The following is a 17,577-nucleotide window of genomic DNA, read 5'->3' on the forward strand; positions in this document are numbered from 1 at the left end:
TCTCCAGCCCCATGTATAGTCAGGGACAGGCTGACCGCGTGGAGGCCCTGTAGAGTTTCACCCGTACATCCCAACAATAGCACGATGTGCATATCACTCTATCTCCAGTGCTCACTCCTTACCCAATCCTTATGTGCAAAAGCCACCCAACTGTTGGTGACGGCCCTGACTGCAACCCTGGTCACATCTTTGAGCGGCTACTGTCTCTCACTTCAAAGTTTATGCGAAGATTCTCACTGGTAACACCCAACTTGGAGAGCCTTGTCCTATCTAAGACTCCCTCATCTCGGACCCATCGAAGTCGATTGGGGCCGTTTAGTGGATAAAGACTCGCTGCAATGATCATTATGCTGTCTCGCCAGGACATGACCCATTCCTTGATGTTGTGGGGGTTGCATATCAGGTCTGACTGCATCTGACTTTGCATCCTTCAATATGTCTTATAGTTGAGACTGTACCCAAGCCTGTGACAGTTGCACAACTGATCTCTGAGGTGCCCATTCCGAATTTCTGCTGCAGCCGTAGGGTTTTAGAGAACGGCTGACACCGAATTCTTTTTGCCTTTGTCTCTCACCAGGAGATATTTGGGAATGCATTACCGCCGCGGGCTCCTCGATATATGATTTCTCGCAATTCCCATTCCTTTGGGACATTGCCCAGCGGAATCTGGACACTTATTGATCGGAGGGACACTCACGATCTCCGAGGGACCTTATTCACACACGGGCACAATGCCTCATGTGGTGTCACAGATGAGTTCCGGGGAATTCGCACGAACAAATCTCGTCAACAGACAGTCGGTATCTAAGTCAGTAGCTATGCCGAAAATATCCGTCGAATTTCAACGGCCTTCAACTGTTCTGCCTTACCGTCCCCGGAAATCCAGCAATCCCGAAGCAGTACCAAGACTGAGTCTACTCATGCCTGAGAGTCAGTACCATGATTTTGGTTCCGTTAGACACATACAGCAACCATCGTGTAGCTCCGATTCATTTACCCCATATTCCTCTGCCGACTCGGTCTTCGATCTGCCGTCAGGAACACCCTCCTTCGAGACTCCAATTTCCTCTGTCAATTCCCCCTTTGCTGCCGAGCTTGAGGATACATCTATAACCTCGACACAAAACTCGCTAGGCCCAAAGTGCCAATCAGCTAACGAAGCTTACATCACGGAGCTCAAAAGTCCTCAATTTTCCGTAAGTCGCCTCCAAATTCTTCCCTCGATCTTGGAGTTATCGACCATTTGTGACTCTCTGATTCAACAAGCGGGGACTTCCATGAGCTTTTCAACCAGCCTTGGACACATTTAAACCCAAAGAGCAGAAGTCTGGCAATGATAAATTCATTTTGTATAATAGCCATCTCAACCAATATCCGCTGGTCATTTCAACATGAGTGGAAGGAGTCGGGCACCCACCCTCAGTCACATAATGAAACGCTCGCCTCAATTCCCATCGTGTATTAGACATCATCATCCACGATTTAAGGCTAATATTTCTACTAGAAACTTGCTGCTATAGCCATCGGAAATATCAAGGCCATCGAAAGAGACAACCGGATACTCCTCGAACGAGCCATTGCAGCTGAAGAGGCAACAAAATTGCTGAAGGACCAGAATCAAAGTCTCCAACACAGAATTGATTACTGCAAACACCAACATCGACCGAAGACCGCTCCTGGAAAGTCTCCCCGAGCCGTCAGTGCCCCTACGCCCGTGTCCACTTTTAATACTACCATGAAGGTAGAACAGACGCTTCATCCCACAAACGTTCCGCCTCCTCCACCTTGCTTGCGACCCTTGCCCATTCCCAACAGGACGCCATATCTCTCTCCTTCTCCGTCCCTTGATGGAATATCAAACCGGGTTAACATGGCCAACCAGGGCAGTAATATCAATATGGATAGTTATTCCGCCCTAGACCGGTGCCCAAAAACTCCACAAACTCCCACGCCAACCGGCAAACGCCGCCCCCGGCCCTCACCCCTCGCACTCTCGCAGCCTCTCTCTTCCCCGGTCCTCCCGCGTGGCGTATCACCTAGTCCTTTTGCCACCATACCATTCCCTGCAAAACCACATCCCTATCGGCGAACGCGTCCTAATGAGAATATGACGTTGAGCCAGGCAAGAATGAGAGAGAAGCCGTTGCCGCCGAATGGGCCCATGAGCCCGAGTACGATTCCCGGGAGGGTGGAGATCGGATGCCAATTGGAAGAGTGGGAGAGGGGGAAGCGTGTGGATGGGAAGAAGAAGAAGGGGATTAGAATCTTATTTAAGTTGGGAAAGAAGGGGCAATCCTACTAGTTTGTATAGAGCGGGCGGCAAGACTGCATTCATGGGCGTTGGAAAATCCGACGCATGGTAACGAACTTTACGACACTTCATCTTGACCATCCGCAATGATTATATTTCCTTTGTCTCTTGCAGTACTGTACTCGGTGGATGGTGGATTTAGTACCTTATGATATACAATTCTAGCGCAGGGGAGTCTGTAGGAAACCGTTAAATATCATCTCAGCGTACAAATATTCCCTTTGTTTGAATGAATCACCAAATCACTAAAAGCTACTAGACACTTGACGTACATAGCGTTTTAGTTATATCTAGAAGTCGACTTAATACATAGTGTATCTCGATTTAACTGTCGTAGGGGTAAGGTATCTTACTGCTGATAAGGGGACCCGAGATCGACGATAGCGTTCCTCGCCTAATTACCTAGTCCCCCATGATATTAGCGGGAGCACCCGTTGTCTTAATTAGCGGCTCCACATTTTTCAAGCTGCAAGGAACAGACAGACCTTCAATCGTCAATTCATCTTGACATAGTAGCAAGAGTTTAGAAACCGTGCTTGATGTCTAACTCCGTTTAGTGTTGATGCTTTTTGATTTATTAGTCAGAAAGGTGATGAAGGTGCTGATTGGTTACAAATGAAAATCTAGGCTTGATCTATTATAATTTGCGGACACGGTCAGGTCAAAAAGGGAGAGAGGATATAGAAGCGGGCACTGGCTAGGTATGAAAAGGCCTTGGAGCCAGATTACCCACAGCCATTACAGGTGGTACAGAATCTAGGAAGGCTCTATCACGGACGCAGCCAGGCCAAAGGGGCGGAGAAGATGCTAAAGCAGGCTCTTTCTCTACTGCGGTTAGGTTTCTTACTCGAGTGTAAGAAAATTGTTTAGAACGACAGTAGGCCAGTGGTGAACTATGCTTTAGTTATATTTGATTTGCCAAGCGTTGCAATAGAGCCCTCCCTAGCTCCACCTACCTAAACTTCATCCTCATCGTGCGGAGTGCGATATTACGCCTTTGTTATACGCGCTTACGATTACTGTCAAAGAGAAGGGGTCTATAGCTCTATTACGGTACAGTTGACAAGGAGGCTTTTAACTCGGGTTGAGCTACCTAGATCTGAGCCCTAAAGGGCCTAGATACACTCTCTCTACGACAGTACACAATATCTCATAGTCTACCCTATGGTTTAAGGGAAGTCATAGTCACAAGGTCCTACTAACTACCTATGTACAGAGAGTAGTCGGCTAGCTATACGCTATTGTAGTAAGAAAATGCTTTCTAGTATATGGGAACTATAACACCGTAGGATTACCTAGGGACGTAGGGTTGTTTATAGAAGAGTCCCTTTTTACCCCTTGTGATTTTTGGCCTTTATATAAACAGGACTTTATACTAGCTTAACACGTCCTTATACCCTTTAAGAGGTCACTCGGACGTAAATTATTCATCATCATCATCATCATTATCATCATCACCATCATCGTCGTCGTCGTCGTCATCGTCATCATCACTTTCCTCATCGTGCCACCTGAGATGGCTCCCCTCAAGATTAAGTTGACAGCTAGAAACACACTTCGTATTCCCCAATTGATTCTCATCAAAACGCCAGCTCACCTGCGCTGCTTTTCCAGCCTGTGGTTGCAAGTGTGCCGGGAACGTGATGTTTGCTCTTCCTTCCGTTATCTCTATAGGAGGCAGCGTAGGCGACATCATGTTAGATTTATCCTCGGCAGAGAGGCGCGAGATTCCGAGGTACCGCGTGAGCTTTTGTTCTGCTAGGAAGACGTAGAGGTCAGTGAGGAACGGTTTGTCGCGTGAGAGATCCACCGCTGATGTTGATGTTGCTATTGAAGCTCGAGGTTCATACTCGAATTCGCAGCTCAGCAATCCTGGCCCTGCAGTTCCACTCTTGCTGAAGCGCCATAGTATAGGTACTGTGCGCTCTAAGATATCCTGCGGCATTGTGGCTGCATCCCAGGGAAGAGCAATGTTGTTGACATGCACATTGCGCTCTTGACTGTGGAGGGTGAAATGGCGGTGGATGAGGTTGAGTGCAAAGCGGGAGTGGGCGCCGTGCTTGAGGAAGATGTCTCGGATGGAGGTTGAGATTATGGAGTCGAGTTTGTGGGTGTTATAGGCATTGAGAGCCATATTGAGACTTGGCATGCCATTAAAGGAGCTTGTGTCGTAGTCGATAAGCTGCATTTTGGCATAGGTAGAGAGGTTTGGTGTAGTTAAGTGCGATCTGATAATATATATCGTCGGTTGATTGAGGCCTTGAAACCAAGTTGATCCAGGTAGTTCAGAACAAAGAAAGAGAAGCTGCGAGGTGAAGAAGAAGGCTCTTCGGCCCCTTTAAATATCAAGAGCAGTGGGGTTCATCCGGACCCCAGCTTGGCTTGTGGGAACGTCATCCTGCCACACCATTGCCCCAAAGTTCCAGGATTTCAAGTCTTGTTGTATATCTGATAGGCTTGGCGGTATGCAGGTATGGTCGGGCGTCAGCGTGATCAATATGAGCCGGGCGTCATCAATATGCTGGCGTTATAATATGGCAGGGGGCCATTAATACAGTTGGTTCTACATGTAGTCTCTACAAATCCTGATCAAAATTACCAAAAAGGCGCCATCGATGTGCCAGCTTTGGGCCTCTATTAAGGTAAAACCTTGTTTATACGGCTTCGAGTTGTGAGGTTATTCGAAACTTCAATTTCCGCTGGGTGAAGGAAAAAGCGGGTATTGGGTTAAACATGCAAATGTGCTAAATACCTAGGCGTAACTAGGTAAGGTGACGAATTAAGTAACGAATTAAGTCAATTCAACTGTGCTAAACTAACTACTAAAAGGAGCAAAATGGAGGCTATATACAGGTAATAGTAGTAAATTAGAACGACAGATCTACGGTAATAGATCCCTATTAGGTATTGCAATAAGTTTGGTACCAGTAGATAAGGGAGACGATCAGTAAGGTAGTAACGGGAAAAGTCCAATCAAAATCGGCTTTCTAAATCGGGCCGTAATACCGTGGTATCCTGCCGGGGTTCGGACCGTGACCGTTCAATAGGTAGTGCAGATTCCGACATGATCCCTCAGCTCAACAGGAAGGCTATATTGGAGAGGCTCGGAAAGCTCGGTGTTGAGATTAGTGAGGCTTGGGAGTATCATAGGTGCCGTAGAATGAATAGTCTTGAAGAAGTCCTTGTATTGACTTGTCCATTGTCTTCAGCCTGATTGCTAAGCTTATCCTTGACACTCGGAAGTCTGGCGCCATATAACAGGGCTTATGATCTGTCTTCTGTACTGAATATCATCCTTCTGAAAATACAGCTAGGCAGATTGTTCTGCAATTAACAAAGCATTGTCACACTTATTCTGTATATAGCTGTGCTATCAAAACCACTATAACCTCTGACTCTTTTGAACATCGTCTTCGCAGTATCTATTCCATGGTCCCTCCTCAATCAAAGAGTCATGGATGCATCGAGCATCAAATCCATTGCTAGAAAAGCTGTGAAAGGCTTAGCACCCGACGGTTTTGTTAGATATGGAACAAGTTGCGATATTCTAGTCGAAGACAAAGGAATGACGACCCTTGTTGTAGGCTTGCTTCTACAGAGACAACAATCAGAAGACATCGAATACCCCATTCCGAGGTATATGGTGCGAGTGGCAAAATCAATCGGTGCCATCCTCAAACTAGAAGAATTACACCTAGATGGCGAGGAACTGTCCAGCATCGTCCGAAATGCTGGGCTTGGGACTCTCAAAGATCATTCGCCGATCAACGCCGGTGCTTTCAGCGTCACATATAAAGTGTCCGTGGAAGAGACCATTCCCAAGAGTTATATCATTCAATTGAGATGGCGCGGAAATCTTGACTCGATATACACCCTTACAACGTGGCTTTCAGCTAATTGCAGGGACAGTGTTCCCGTACCAGACTCTCATCGAATCCAGTTTCGTTCGAGTCACGGCTTTTTGATTCAGACATCGTCATACATTGATGGAATTGCGGCAAACGAAGTCTACCCTACATTGCCCACACCCCAGAAGGTCACGCTTGTGAGGCAGATTGCTCGAGCTTTCAAAGCATTATGGAAGATTGACGTTACTGGGTCTAGAGAGGTTGCAATCGGGGAAGCCATAGCGGCAGTGACAACCAAGAACTTGACCATATCCGTTGGCCCGCATCGAATGCACGATCTTGGCGGTCCATTTGATTCTGCTAAGTCCTACATTCGGGCATGGTTGCATCACTGCCTAGAGGCGTACCTAAGAAGGTGCAATGACAATGACAATTTTGTTCGAGGATTCGTTGAGAGCAAACTCGATGCAAGTCCAGCTGACATCGACACCATTCCGATCGTACTAGTACACACTGATATGGGCTTGCATAATATGATAGTGTCAAATGAACCCATTGATATTATTCTGAAAAGTATCATTGATTGGGAGTCCGTTCATTGTCTTCCTTTCTTGGTGACCGTTCCATTGCTGGTAGAATCGCTCTTTGTTCGACGTCCTAGATGTTTCGACAGTATTGAATATCCGGATGCAAGAATGCTACGGAAGGCGTTCTGGATGGAGGTTGGAGAGGAATTCAAATTGAGATTTCAATCGTTGGCTGCGTGTAGTTTCTTGCGATACTATTGCTTTGGTCTTTTCCTGGCCAAATATGTGTCTTTTCATTGCATTCCTCGTCAGGAGTCAGATGTGAAATTCTTATGGAAGACAAGTGGAGTTATTGTCGAACGCTTTATAGAAATGTAAACCGGTTTATTACAACACATATAGAACCAAGTAAGGGTTTGTAGTATTCATAAGAATACTAAGCTCGTGGGAAAACAATAAAAACCACAAAAAATGCGTATATACGTATATAATCTGTTGAATTTCTTTATCCAATACTCCACCATTTGTGCCTGTTAAAGAGGGGCTTGAAGTAAGTTCAAGTAACCTCCTTCTGCACCGCAATCTTGCTGCATCTGCATCACTCTCGAGCACATGGCTTTTCCGAGGCTATACACCCTATGATAACATGAATCTCAGAGATCAGACTACTATTTGTGAAACTATGGCACCTATACTCTTTTGACATCTTTAATTTCGAAGCCTTATGTTTTATGCCTTTGACGAAATGTTTTGAGGGAGCTATTACTGAGGCTCCATTTCTAGAGAGATAAAAGCCGACATAGAGGTAGGAGAAGTAATGGTAGGCAATTACATATAGAACTCCCTTACACACCGGTAATAGAATAATAGAAACCAATAATCATTATGCTAGAGGCAAAGAGAGAAATAAAGAGAGATCGAGAGGAATCTTGTGGATGGGGCTGCGATATATGGTCTGTTTTAAGATAGGGGCATACTTAGGCACTCGATAGTTCTTGAACAAAAGAAAGATGAGTTCATACATGTGATAAATTGGTTGCTCATATGCGAGATTTAAAGAGGCTTCTGCAAGGGATAAAAATTCAGAGAAATAAAGTTCTGTGGTAGGAGTTAGGAGTGAAAGTTCTCTTTTTACGTGACGAGTTCCCGTGACAAGTTCTCCAAAGTAACGATTTGGAAAGAGAGACTGCATAATGGAATCCAATGATAACCAACTTGACTGGATGCTGCAGTGAAGTAGGTTCGAAGAACAAGACATGTTTGAAGCAGAAGAGCAGAAGACATCTTTGCAGAGGACAGCTTCGGAGCAGAAGAAAATGCTCAATTTTAACTGATATAGTTTTGGCATGTTTGGAAACCCAATTGAGTGTCAAATAAAATTTAACTTTTGGGAAAGAGACCGGGAAAGGGCAAAGGATGCTCCAGTTCAATTTACGGCATCTGTATCTTTCACAACATCAGCGACCAGAACCTTACTTTCGGCTTACACTTTATATAATCATAGTGAAAGAAAAGAACATACCGGGCTCACTGATTTAGAAGTATGTATGTCTTTTAGGATGTCTTCCTCGATTTTGTTGTCGTCGTTTTCCTCCCCATCACCGTCGCTATCATTGACGCTTTCACTGATATCGATGCCAGCTTCCAGACACTTCTCCTTCAGCTGCCCAATGTCCTTCTTAATTTTTTCTATTTCCTGTTGAAGCTCCGTTTCCCGTAGCGGAAGGTTCTCAAGAAACTTTTTCTCGTCGTTATTAAGATCCATTCCGACGACTAATTTCGACTCCCGTAATCGAAGCAGATCTCCTCGTTCTAGTATCATATCTTGAAGTCGTTCTTTGGCCAGATCAAGATCTCCAAGCCTAGAAAGGTAATTGGCATATAATGGGTGAGTTGCCTGTAGAGAGTCCGTGGAAAACCCCAGGAATGATTCAGTAGGAGGCGGCGTGTAGAATTCAGTGCCTCTTAAGTTTAAATCCGAAGCCGCCGCAACACTCTGGATTTTATTACGATAGAAACGTCCTTCAACCTTAGCCAGCTCTAACTCTTCATCATCCAACCGCTCTTCCAGGATTTTATAATCGTCTTCCAATGATCCATAGTCATCTCTAACTGCCTGCATCGTTTTGAAATGCGACTCTAAAGTCGGATCCACAAAGATTTGGTCGCGCAACGATTCCACAACAGCCGTATGGTGACGCTGTCTAATATACTTCATGAATGCGTCATCTGAAGAGCTCTTGTTCAATTCGCTTTTGCGAAGTTCATCGCGCTTTTTCCGGAGTTGATCCCGAAGCCTCAATACATTGATCCGAAGAGATCGTAGTCGTCTCCATTCTTCCTCCATCCGGTCTGGATTATGGGAAAAGTCCATGAAGTCATCCCATTGATCCAGGAAGTTATCCAAAGGACCATAGTGGGTTGAAAATGGAGCCGAATCAGCCGACATTGTACCAGGCACGTTTAGGTGACTGGATAGTGGATATCGATCGAGCCCCCAAAATGTGAGGGATACGTAGTGAAGCCAAGGACAAATCCAAATCCATCAACTGCAAGTTTGGTGGAGGGAATATATCTGGAAACGCTGGTGCTGTGTTGGTGGAAGCACGAGGAGAGTCCCGAGGAATTTGATTTGATAGCCTCGTAAAATTTGTCGATTCTCGAGAGCCTATGCTTTCAATACATTATCAGGAGGCTCTTTTTCATTGTCACTCAACTGACAATTATGATGCGATTGGTTGGCTCTTTGACGTACAAAACCATGTCCTCCCACTGCTATAGCCTATAGGCATGCGGGTATGCGGGCCATGCTCAACCCGCGAGTAATGGTCTGCCATGTGCGTATGATCCCGCACCTGTACAGCAACGGTGGCTCGGTGAGTTGGCCGAGAGTTGCTGCTGACATATTATTAGATATAAATCTTGTCGTCTCGTTGATCGGCCCTCCTCATGTTGCTTTTTAGAGAGAGGGGGAACGTGGGGGTAGGGAGCGCTTACCTGGTCATGGGAGTATCACAAGCTGATCGAACCCACAGTCGACGGGCTATGAAGTCTAAACCCCATACCACTGCATCCCTACCACTTCTGCGTTGTTCTCCGGACACTGCAGATAACTGCAACACTCCGTTTCAGAGGAGCCAACCACTATCCTGGCCCTCGTCTTTGTCCGCCAACGAGAAGTTCTCAAAATAAATGGGCTGCGTGTGTTACCTTTATAGGAGATGCATGATATGCTGCAGAAGGCTCAAGTGACCAGCTCTGCGGTATGCGGCTCCGGGCTCTGTGCCTATGAATACCGCTATGCGGGGCCTCTGCTGGCGCACACCGCTATCCCGGAACTGAGGCCTAGTTACTGTGGCTACTCACCGGTTTTGTAGTCCTCTAAGATGTCTGGCGAACAAGTATGGTCCGACTGGGGTTACGATGAGAACAGATCGCAGTATTATCGTACACGATACGACGCAAGAGGTAGATCAAATAGCCATTGTATAATGGAGAGGCCAGGCTAAGTTTTTACATAGGACGATTAATTTACGACTGGGCCCCAGCTTCTAGCGGCACTTCATCTCAGGAGACACCACGAAGTGCACGGGGGGAGGGAACTCCCAATTCAGCCAGCTCAGATACGTATTTTGGGAACTACGACTATCGCCTTGCGGGGCAATCGCAGGGATATAATTCTGTCGATGGCCTGTCAAATTCGTTTGCCAGAACCTCGATTGATGACATACAATCAGGAAGTGGATCTGTGTCATATTATACTCAATCTACCTCTCGATATCCTACAGTAGGGTCAGGTTCAAGAGGTAAACACAATTTGGTCTTCAATACAGCTTATGCAGTTAACTCAAATAAGGTTATAACATTTCTCGATCAGCAGTTCCAACGGGTTCGAATAGTTACTATCAGGGCTCTCAGGCACAACAAGACGAGTATCCGTCCGCTGACTACACGGGTGATCCAACAACTGGCTCATACGCATCGGTATCCACTGTTAGGCCGGGTACTAATTCAGGTAAAAGTCGTATGTATAGGCTATGGCTATAAGGGTTTAGCTGAAGTGAGTTAGCTGCACTGAACGTAGTAGATCCTATAGCATCTAGAACTCCGAAACACATTTGGGGAACTAAAGGGAAGGAAGAAAAGCTTGACAAGCGTACGTTGTTGAATTGAAACATATGAAGTCTGACAAACTTGCTAAATGCACTAGGATATCACATTCACAGTTCTTCGGAGTTCAAACTGGGCTATGTAAGACTGAAAGTGCTAAATAATGAGGAAGTCATTACTCATTTTGAACATCAACAGGTATTCAAAATGTTATGGAGTGAGCCAGCAGGAGAAACTTCAAATAACGAAACCGTCATTACACGGGATTCCGAAGCTATAAGTATAGTAAAGCACGGGGAGAAGGTTCACTCATCGATTCGACGTTTTGTAATAGTTAAAGAGTACCCTGGTCACTGTCTATGCTTGTGAGTATGCAACTCCCTTCTGTTTAGTATTACTCTAATCTTACATACAGGCCTATCGTCACGTACCAGCGCCAAGGCGCCACGAAGAATGGCGTCAAGAGCGAGCATCATGCAATTATCTACATGCGAGAATGCCCCCAGCCACTTGAAGGCGAAGTTATTATCAATAGCCCAGTGGAAATCAAACCTAAGACCCACCGGGACAAGTTGGTTCCGGAATCCCGCGTTAATTACGCAAAGGTTTACACCATTGAACACAATGTTAAGGTTTGGTTCATTGGTAAGATCGAAAAACAAAACCTGAACAGATTCATAAAGGCATTTGACAATATTTATTGTAATGGATAGGTGAATCCATACTGATTGGCTTGATGAACTTGCTTCGATAGCATACACCTTTGGCACATCTTAGGAAAGGAAAGGATATTGAAATACTTTCAAGTGAAAGGATGTCAAAATACGATTAATAACGTCCACGGACATAAATACGTTTGGAATACGGAGTGTCAGTGTAGATTAGCATTTTCAGAGCCATTGAACGTGGGACTTTGGATGGATAATCTTTTGATTTGGGGGTTTAATAGTTTTGACGTACTTGGGATTTAGGATTCAAGTTGTTGAGAACCCATGGAATGACGGGGTTTCACTTTATGAATAACGGCCTTCAGAGTTTGTGTTATTACTATGAATTTAATCTCCTACGTTCTACTGCAATGCAGATATGGTATCTTAAAAGACCCACGGTCCATAGCCCACGTGAAATTTTGCTCTACTATGAGAAAAGCATGGATGATGCACATATTCCCCGAGAGTTTTTAAATCAGAACCCACTATCTATCTTTGGTGCCTACTTGACTTCTTTAAAGCTTCTTCTATTTCAAATATACACAACGTCCTTGCTACCATGCCAACCTCAGTTTGTCCGTGTCGTCCATACTGAATTAGCTCCTAGTCTCCAACATGGTAATTGTAGGTGGCCTTTCAGAACAAATCGACGAAGTCACTGGAATTGTATTTCTCTGCACTGTAACTATACATCATGTCTTGCTTCCCACCCAGGCCCGTTTCTCGAGTACTTTCCTGTATTCTTCTCAACTCGAAGACTGTCTCCGGACCACGGGTCCGATGTTGAGATGTTGAGTTCCAATTGCGATTTAGAGTTCAGTGTTTACGTAGGTCGTTCTCTATATATAAGAAATTTTAGTGTTGCTAAGGCAATGGACCATTTATCGTCCTCCTTCCTGGGTAGCGGCATTGCTATCTAGGAACCTCGTATGGGACGACGGAGACTAAGGACCTGGTGTTGTCCGAAGCTCTCTAGCCGTATAGTTATGCTAGAGCTTTTGATTCATAGCATAATTCGATATCTATTTTCAAGCGTCTTCCAAGAGAGGTTTGAGCTAAGTAGGTAAGCGATCTTAAAAAGGGGAGGCGAAAAGAAAAGGGGGCGAAAAGGGGTAGACTAAATTATTAGCGACCGAGATTTCCCACTGTCAACAACATCCCCTTAACTCCTCCATCCAAAGTTCAAACTAGGTATAAACAGCACTACACTATGACACAATACTGCACCTCGAATTTAACTTACGCAGTTGCGAATAACTGGATAAATTGGGCAGATCGATAAGTGGTCAGCATGATACATCATATGAGAAGGACTGTTCATTGTCATGATATTTTGCTAACTACTAGCTTAGGCATTGTATCTGTACTACCTAGAGACTGACCTACGGTACCTATTACTTGAATAGAAAGTCTATTTAAGACCTTTTGCCTCGTTCTACCAGAGGAGATTGAACGTCGAAGAGACTGGCACAATCAGAAAGATGACAGATCACGTGATGATTTGTGCTACCCCCCACGGCGGACACGGCCCGCTAGTTGCTTATGATGGGTTCGTCTCTCACAAGGGCACTCCTCCATAACCCGGTCACAGCATATCTCTATTTCCGCTGGAAGAGAGCATCCACTGTAGTACGACTTCTGACACTGCTTTGTGGAAGGAAAGTCCTGCAAACATCAGCCTCTCACGGTCTCACCCTTTCAGTCAGCCCCTCTCCCTTTCAAGCGCAGCCTATCGATAGACATGGACTCGAGAACCGTCACAGGCTTGGATGATAAGCCATTTGGTGACTCGATAAGCCAGGGCGGCAGCAAAAATCTGAGTGACGGCTCTCTCCACAGCGATAAGGAATCAGAACACAGTGAACACTCATTCGAGAGTGATCGATCTCGAAGATCCTTTGTACCAAGTTCCTTGAGGACTGGAAGGAGGTCTAGTCTGCGCAGTACGACCTCAGGACTAGAGACACCGACATTTGGCCCCTCTTCATCAAGCAGGGCATCAACAACTGTGACGGGCGACGAAGAGCTTTACGAAGAGCTTTCTCATACTGACCACGCTGAGTATGGCATCAGCTCAATCTCGCCTCGTATCTTAGACCCACAAGTTCCCAGAGGCCTAGCCTCTCCGAATTCAGATTCTACCTGGCCAGCATTACCCCACCTTGCTTCGCAGATGCTCAGGACTTCGCCCTCCGTCCTAAGGCAGACCCCAAGTGTTCGCAACGATCCCCTGGCAGCTTTCGACACTGAGACTTCCTATTCAGAGCACACAAGATTTGACGACGAAGAACCAAACAATGTGGTAGAAGAGGGGTTGTCGTTTACTCCTGACACCAGTGTAACGAGCGTCGAGGACGGTGAAGTTGACCTAGATGGTCCTCAGATAGCCGTGCCGTGGGCTAGAGATCAGATTCTTGTTGGATTAAGCTTTCCTGGTAAGTGGTTAAGGCCAATAAATACCTAGCAATTCTTCTATTTGTGGGGTTGAATCTAACTTTGGATGAAATCATTAGAGGAATACCGGAAACCACTACCTGGTTCGAACTATGCTAATGAAGCCGACATAACTGACGAAACAAGTAATGGAGAATATACATATCCACAAGTCGGTTCCACCACCGAGCCCTGGGATCCTAGTATAAACCTCCGTGGAGCCTGGGATGATGGAATCGATCTTGCTCCACGTGCGGGGCCTGTATTTGAGCACCTTTATTCTGGGTTAGGGAAATATACCCGTGGGTACGATAAGGTTCATGGGGAAAAGATAGCTAGGACTTTAGGCCCATCAAGGCTGCTTGCAGGATCTGCCTCTGGAAGTGGCATATTTGAGTCACGAAACATCGATTCCTCGAGCCTTCTACGGTCCTCAGGAAATTGGATCATGCCTCACGATGTACGACTCCAAGATCAGCACAAGGATGGTTCCAGTTCGAAAACAAATCAAAATAAAGCAGTGGCAGTAGGGCTAAAGCTCTATAAGCCTATGGGTGGCACCTTTCAGTGTCCCCAAACCCTCGTTTCTCTCGTCCACCCTAGTACGTTACATCCCTCTCCTCATATAATAAGTGCCTAACCCTTCCAGAATTTCTTGTCTCACATCTTTCCCGAACCGCCATCTCCGAGTTTGCTTCTGAACTTTGTTTCCCAAACGGTATTCTTGAAGGCCCGGAGTATCCGATTCCCTTCTTTCTTGGTTTTGGTCCCCCTCTCATTCTTCTATTATCTGCCTTCACCCCCAGGAATGAGAGTCTGCTCCGGAGTTTTCAAAAGAGGGCAGGGAAAGAAGAGCTCGAAGTACAAGTATCGCTACCACTCGCTATACCCTTCTTCTCGCCCGAACTACAAGCTCAGAGCCTCGATATTTGGCTCGATGGAATCCTCGATTCCCCACGCGATTTCGAGAAGTATATAATTTTATCGACGAGGCGACGGAAGGGGAATCTTTCCGCTAGGGTTTTTGAAGTTCTGGCCCCTTGGTTTCAGAATACAGAGCTCGGGGAACCGGCATTGCAGACCCTACGCTCAGCATTCAAGCTCGCGCTGACAACCACCCTCATGGGTCTTGTTCCGAGGGTCACTTCTCTCTCGAGTCTCGTGTCTCTCTTTCCACGCCTCTCCCCCGATTTGTCCCCCGCTCTCCCACCTGGTAACCCGTCACTAAAAGCACCGAAACTCCTCACCCGCCAGCTGAAGGCTAGCATCTTTGACCTCCAGCTACGATTGCTTTATGATGTCTTCAGCAATATCGTAACGTCGAGTCTGAATGCGGAGGTAGGGCTAGCAGTAGTCCTGCTTGTGGCCACTGTGCTAGAATCAGTCCGAGATGCTGGGAGAGCCTTCGCAAAGTATGTGAGTAAGGTTAAAGAAGAAGTAGTAGTCGAGGATTGGGAGGTAAGTAAGCATGAGAATGATGTCCAGAGAGTCATCTTGATGTCGCTGAGTGAGGTTGTGGGTAGGTGTGCCGGCACACTCCTAAGAAAAAGAAGCGGGTTGGCAGAGAAATTAAGGCCTCTGTTCAATGGGAAGGAGAAAGAGTCCGAGGATTGCATATTCGTTTCAGAGATTCTGAATTCGGTGCTTTGAAGACGGCTTCCTCATTTTCTCTTGTTATTTCTCTTTCTAAATTGTTGATACATAAAAAGTTTGCAGTAGGAGATAGACCCAGGATTATGTACTAGGGAAAAGGAGGAAAGACACTGACTATCATACCTAGAGAGGTGAAAAGTGCAGTTATTTAGATAGATTTCTCGGCCCGCGACGGGTAAAGTGCCGGAACATGGAAAGTTCCCATATTATCCATATTTTGTGATATGCTCTGCTCATTAGTACAGAATTGTTTGTTTTGATTCTCGCCGTATGCTGTATTCAACATGAAATTTCCATCAGGAGCACTGCCTCAAGCGCGTGTTAACCAATAATTACGCATGAGGCGTCCTACCTCTACACCTATTCAGCCGCCAAGCAATATGAACATGAGTGCCTATTCCCATCGATGTCAGCCCTGCTCAGAGCCGCAGTGCCCCAAGGGCGATAGAGGGCAATTTGGCGATTATCCCGCAAGAAACGGCCGCGTGATGCTTGGCGAGGGCATCCGCAGCAACGTTGGCGGTCCTGAACGACGTCGGTGTCCTAAACAATGGAAATGCCTCATGAGCTAACTGCCTAGCGCTGGGACCAGTTTGCCTCGTTTTGTTCCTCAATAAGTCATATATTGATCGGTGGCAGTGCTCGGTGAGGTAATTGAGTCGATGAGTCGAAGAGCCAAAGATGCCCGAACCTAGGCAGATCCGTGGCAAGATAGACCGCTGTTAGAGTTGGGTCTTGTAGAAACATAGGTATAAAAGGACCTGGGCCCTCGCGGTTGAATGAATCTCATCGATACTCTGCAAGTAAATCAGCTGCCGTGTCCTGTAACTGAATCTTATACGCATTCTATAAGAAAACCATTGATAGTTCGATCGAAGATGGCATCCAGAATTAGAGACGAGAAGGCTGCGCATCAGCAAGCTTCAGCTGTGCCGGTATTTGGGGGCAGGTCACTGGTCGACTATTCTGCAATCTTGTCCAAATCATTGCAGGCTTGTGCCTTGAGTCCAAGTTCGGGATCGAAATCTGGCGACGACGACGATGATGAGACGGATGTTGGTATGTTTTCCCATTCCATTGTTCTTAAGCTTCCAGTTCCGTGGTGTTTTGAGTCGACTAATGACTTTGCAGTTTACGGTCTATAAGAAAGTCAAGGAAGAGAACGAAAGGAGGAAGGTATATTGGCAGGAAAGATAACAAGAATTGGGTAAGGGATATGTTCCCTTTTAACATGTGGTCTCATTGTGCACCCCCCACGGTCCGGCTGTCTGAACCCTGTCTGGTGATTGAAGACGGCGGGTAAGCACACCAACCGATAGGAACCCTCGGATGCAGCTCCTGTTACTCGTATTATGTACGATGGAATGCTGACAGATCCTGTGAGCAGGTTAGATAATCGCCATTGAGACATTGGCCTCTTGAGCGTGGAAGGAATCCGATCCTACACTCTTCACACTTGTTTAGGACGCCCTTTTGAGACCAGGGACAGGGAGATGATGTCTGGAGTTGCATCAGGAAATCACTTGTTTCAAACGGCCGATATAGAATAAATAGAATATGATTTTGTCATCACTGGTCTTATTGACTACGCCTTTCCGTGCCGGGGATAATGGCGGGGGTCAAATCCTCCGATATATTCGCGCATAGAGGCGAAAGCCTTCTTGCAAACGCAACTAATCCGCGATGAAGAACCTTTTGGCCTGACACCCGGATTCCGACATATTGTACCAGGCTAGGCGCACACAGGATTGGGAGCAAGACAGTTATTGGCCACGTTGGGTTCACGTTGGGCTTATCCCTTGGCCATTGGGACTGAATAGAGAGGTGTTTCCTTTGATCCCGTATGTTCGACATAACTCTCGAATACTATCGAAAGCAGTCGTCCACAAACAAGTTGAGTCTTAGAAGTAGTTCTTAGATAGAGAGAACTAGGAGGTGATGGTGCTGGCGGAGAAGAGATGCTTCGAGCTGAAACTGCAATAAAT

General features: G+C 46.1%; 6 protein-coding genes across 6 annotated transcripts; 4 read left to right on the forward strand and 2 right to left on the reverse strand.

The window, feature by feature from the left end:
* Positions 1 to 731: 731 nt before the first annotated feature.
* Positions 732 to 2,519, forward strand: M430DRAFT_45799 (hypothetical protein; the record flags this gene model as incomplete). The annotated part of the gene is made up of 2 exons (XM_024867792.1): positions 732 to 1,196; positions 1,505 to 2,519. The coding sequence occupies 2 exons, from the start codon at positions 732 to 734 to the stop codon at positions 2,300 to 2,302; spliced, it is 1,263 nt and encodes a 420-aa protein (XP_024716617.1). The 3' UTR covers positions 2,303 to 2,519.
* Positions 2,520 to 3,734: 1,215 nt separating this feature from the next.
* On the reverse strand, positions 3,735 to 4,499 carry M430DRAFT_271766 (hypothetical protein; the record flags this gene model as incomplete). Its single annotated transcript, XM_024865542.1, has 1 exon — positions 3,735 to 4,499. One exon carries the CDS (start codon positions 4,497 to 4,499, stop codon positions 3,735 to 3,737), a length of 765 nt encoding a protein of 254 aa, XP_024716618.1.
* A 1,266-nt stretch (positions 4,500 to 5,765) lies between these two features.
* Positions 5,766 to 7,064, forward strand: M430DRAFT_23119 (hypothetical protein; the record flags this gene model as incomplete). Its single annotated transcript, XM_024864843.1, has 1 exon — positions 5,766 to 7,064. One exon carries the CDS (start codon positions 5,766 to 5,768, stop codon positions 7,062 to 7,064), a length of 1,299 nt encoding a protein of 432 aa, XP_024716619.1.
* Positions 7,065 to 8,090: 1,026 nt separating this feature from the next.
* On the reverse strand, positions 8,091 to 9,301 carry M430DRAFT_191041 (hypothetical protein). Its single transcript, XM_024864018.1, has 2 exons — positions 8,209 to 9,301; positions 8,091 to 8,132 (listed from the first exon to the last, which is right to left on the reverse strand). Exons 1-2 carry the CDS (start codon positions 9,133 to 9,135, stop codon positions 8,118 to 8,120), a joined length of 942 nt encoding a protein of 313 aa, XP_024716620.1. The 5' UTR covers positions 9,136 to 9,301; the 3' UTR covers positions 8,091 to 8,117.
* Positions 9,302 to 10,028: 727 nt separating this feature from the next.
* M430DRAFT_129290 (hypothetical protein) lies at positions 10,029 to 11,825 on the forward strand. Its single transcript, XM_024862093.1, has 7 exons — positions 10,029 to 10,154; positions 10,208 to 10,492; positions 10,543 to 10,710; positions 10,756 to 10,842; positions 10,897 to 10,937; positions 10,995 to 11,161; positions 11,212 to 11,825. The coding sequence occupies exons 1-7, from the start codon at positions 10,073 to 10,075 to the stop codon at positions 11,507 to 11,509; spliced, it is 1,128 nt and encodes a 375-aa protein (XP_024716621.1). The 5' UTR covers positions 10,029 to 10,072; the 3' UTR covers positions 11,510 to 11,825.
* A 3,021-nt stretch (positions 11,826 to 14,846) lies between these two features.
* On the forward strand, positions 14,847 to 15,988 carry M430DRAFT_37612 (hypothetical protein). The gene has a single exon (XM_024867153.1). It carries the CDS (start codon positions 15,062 to 15,064, stop codon positions 15,587 to 15,589), a length of 528 nt encoding a protein of 175 aa, XP_024716622.1. The 5' UTR covers positions 14,847 to 15,061; the 3' UTR covers positions 15,590 to 15,988.
* The last annotated feature ends 1,589 nt before the right edge of the window (positions 15,989 to 17,577 follow it).

The sequence above is a fragment of the Amorphotheca resinae genome (genome assembly GCF_003019875.1).
Source record: "Amorphotheca resinae ATCC 22711 unplaced genomic scaffold M430scaffold_14, whole genome shotgun sequence".
NCBI lineage: Eukaryota > Fungi > Ascomycota > Leotiomycetes > Helotiales > Amorphothecaceae > Amorphotheca > Amorphotheca resinae.